We start from the raw sequence: 3,553 nt of genomic DNA, 5'->3' as shown, positions 1-3,553 counted from the left end.
TTAGGCTTAGGCTTATTCTCAAATTGATCTAGTTCCCTTTTTATTTCTTCAAAAGCCTCTTCTTCATCATATTCATCAACCTCTTGATTCATTGTTTCGAGATTAGACAGCTCTTTAAGATCTGGACGTGAATTCCGCATGCATGTCATGTTATTAAAGTCGGCGTTAATGAAACTGAAATGAAAATTAAATAACAAAATTAGGGAAAAGGAGAAGATAGAATTGACTAAGAAACTAAAAATTCATTTTATTGAATTGGAAAGGATAGAAGGGTTAACATTAGAGTATAGCAACTAAACTATTTGGATTACCACCCAGAGAATAATCCAAATATAGAAAAAACAGCAAAATAAACTACCAAGACTCCTTCTTTGTGGGGAGAGGAGTAGCTTCCCAGTTGGCGAGCTTGACTTCTGGGACAATACATTTCACATCTGCATGACTAGGGCCTTCACCAATCTGAACCATGTTTACTCCATAGAACATTTCTTTGAGACCTTGACATATTTCGTCCACGTCATCTTGGACAGACATGTCCTTATCCTCTTCATGACGTGACCTAGTAAAAGACTTGACAATGTGGGGAATGGGCTTTGGCAATTTCCAAACCTTATTTTTCTGCTCTTTTGCCTATTTCCTGTCAGCATTAGTTGGCCTAAAACCCAAGCTAAAAGTATTTTGATTACCAAATGGAGAGATAGGGTCAACAATTCCTTGCAATGACACCCCCAAGCCCTTTCCTGGCTCATAACCGTTTTGCAGCATTTGTGTAGCCACCATGACTGAAGTAGAGGATAGACGGGGCTCTAGGATAGGCTTCCCTTCCATAAACTGATCAGCTGCCACTATTTCAAAGGTCTGAAATATGAGGGATTCACAACCTTCCTTGGCCTCGACACATGGGACAGAAGGGTCTCTATATATTGAAAGATCATCTTCACCATGAACAGTAATTTCTTGTTTCTCATATTCAAACTTGACCACTTGGTGTAAAGTAGATGGCACCGCTCTGGCTGCATGGATCCATGGCCTTCCTAAAAGCAAGTTGTAGGAAGTGTCCATGTCTATAACTTGGAATGTGATCCCAAAATCAACAGGTCCAATTTTTAAAGTAAGATCAATTTCACCAATGGTGTCTCTTTTTGCGCCATCGAAAGCTCGAACACACACATTGTTAGTACGAATTCTATCTGTGCTGATTTTCAAACTTTGCAAAGTAGAGAGGGGGCAGATGTCCACACCCGAGCCTCCATCAATCATGACTCTTTTCACATAATGTTCTTCACATTTGACAGTTAAATGCAAAGCCTTGTTATGTCCAGCTCCTTCCACAGGCAACTCATCATCGGTGAAAGTGATTCTATTCACCTCAAATATTCTATTGGCCATCTTTTCCAAGTGACTTACATTTGTTTTGTCTGAAACATGTGCCTCATTCAGAATTCTAATCAATGCTTGACGGTGCTCTTTAGAATATATGAGCAAAGATAGCAATGAAATCTGAGCAGGAGTTTTTCTCAACTGATCAACAATAGAGTAATGTTGAACTTTCATCTTCTTCATGAACTCTTCAGCCTCTTCTTCAGTGATGGGTTTTTCCACCAGAAATTGGCTATCCCTAGCTTGTTTGGCTCTCCTTAATTCTTCTGGAGCATAACACCTTCCAGAACGCGTTAAGCCACCGGTTTCGTCTATTTCTTCAACAATATCCTTGCCCTTGTAAGTCACAGTGGTTTTGTTGTAGGTCCATGGGATAGTTTTCATGTTTGTCACCAGAAGTTGTGTCGTGTGCTTTATCACAATTGGTTCTGTCATCTTTCTTAAACCATTCTGGTTTTGACCAAACCTGGGAAAACCACTAGGAACATATAATTTTTGTCCAGTTACTAATGTCTCTTTTTTCTTTGTGGCTCCAGGGACATACAATATCAACTTTCCCGAACCTTTGAGATTTGCATTAGAACTTGCACCTTTTACAAACAACGGTGCTTCTTGTGCGGACTTTGTCACCATAACCAACCCTTCTTTTAAGGTGTCAATTTCCATTACTGTTTTGCTTGTTTGCTTGTATTCCTTTTCGTCACAGATCATCCCAACAACATGAGCATTGTTGTGAGCAGGAAGTGGGTTGTTGGTGACATTCGGAGCCTCTTCGTCATGTATCACAATTGCTTTGTCATCAATTAGCTTCTCAATGGCTCTCTTCAAAGTAAAACAATTTTCCTTGCTATGACCCTGAGCGTTAGAATGATACTCGCACCTGACAGTGGGGTCAAAACCTCTTGCATTTGGGTTGACATTACACGACATGATAGGTTCAATCAAACCCAATTGTATCAATTTCCGCAACAGGCTTGTGTATGATTCACCAATTGGGGTGAAATTTTTCCTCTGTCTTTGTTCTCTTACATAATCAGTCTTAGGACGTGGATTATAAGGTGCTTGAAAATTTTGTTGTTGGGGACGAAAACATTGTGGAGCAGGCGCCCTCCATTGTTGGCGTTGAGGAGGTCGGGCATATGCCTGGGTGTTGAAAACCGTATATTGGGGTGGAGCAATTGAGTAGTGGGGACCCTGATGCAGATAAAAATGTTGAGGTGAGTTGGATTGTCCTCGTAAGATTTGGTGGTTTGTCCCCCTTTGAGCAGCACTGGACCCTTCCTCTTTCTTTTTTCGATTTCCAAAACCACCAGACCCATTTTGAATTGCTTGGGTGGTAGCCTTGAGTGCTACCTGACTCACAATTTTGCCAGACTTGATGCCATTTTCAACCATTTCTCCAACTTTAATTGCTTCTGCGAATGTCTTTCCCACTGTGGAAAGCAAGTAGTGGAAGTAATCAGGTTCTTGTGCCAGGAGGAAAACATCAATCATTTCCGACTCCTTCATCGGCGGTTTGACCCTAGCATCTTGTTCCCTCCACTTGATAGCATATTCTCTAAAACTCTCGGTAGGATTTTTTCTTATACTGGCGCGAGAAGTGCGATCAGGCACAATATCAATGTTATACTGAAATTGTCGAACAAAATCTCCTGCCATGTCATCCCATGTAGGCCAATTAGAAATATCTTGATCGATGAACCATTCTGAGGCAATTCCCACTAGACTTTCTCCAAAATATGCCATGAGTAATTCTTCCTTACTCTCTGCCCCTCTTAGTTGATTACAATACTTCTTCAAGTGTGCTACGGGGTCACCGTGACCATCGTACTACTCAAACTTCGGAGTCTTAAAACCAAGGGGAAAATGAACATTGGGGAACATACACAAATCTCTGTATGAGACGCTTTTTGGACCTCCTAATCCTTGCATATTCCTCACACTCTGCTCTAGACTCTTCATTTTTCTAGCCATTTCTTCTTGTCCCTCATTCTTAATAGTTTTCTCGATCTCGACGGGGGAACTATACTGCTGAAAGGGGTTATACGAGTCTGGGACTTTAAAGGTCAATTCCGGAGAATAATATTGATCGTGGTGACCTTTAGATGGAGGCTCATTATTGGACTTCTGTACCAATGTTGGTTGAGGGATTGTAGTAGTTTGTACAATGGGG

At 41.0% G+C, this 3,553-nt stretch overlaps 1 protein-coding gene across 1 annotated transcript; it reads right to left on the bottom strand.

Annotated features, from left to right (window-relative positions):
• Positions 1–630: 630 nt before the first annotated feature.
• LOC132624137 (uncharacterized) lies at positions 631–3,126 on the bottom strand. The gene has a single exon (XM_060338962.1). It carries the CDS (start codon positions 3,124–3,126, stop codon positions 631–633), a length of 2,496 nt encoding a protein of 831 aa, XP_060194945.1.
• Positions 3,127–3,553: the final 427 nt, after the last annotated feature.

This window comes from Lycium barbarum, chromosome 12, assembly GCF_019175385.1.
Source record: "Lycium barbarum isolate Lr01 chromosome 12, ASM1917538v2, whole genome shotgun sequence".
Classification (NCBI taxonomy): domain Eukaryota; kingdom Viridiplantae; phylum Streptophyta; class Magnoliopsida; order Solanales; family Solanaceae; genus Lycium; species Lycium barbarum.
Note: the sequence above shows the minus strand (reverse complement) of the source record. Positions and strands in the feature narration are given on the sequence as shown.

Bases quoted from the DNA above. Each gene is read 5' to 3' on its own strand.
- LOC132624137 (XM_060338962.1), bottom strand. From the start codon at position 3,126: ATGGCATATTTTGGAGAAAGTCTAGTGGGAATTGCCTCAGAATGGTTC.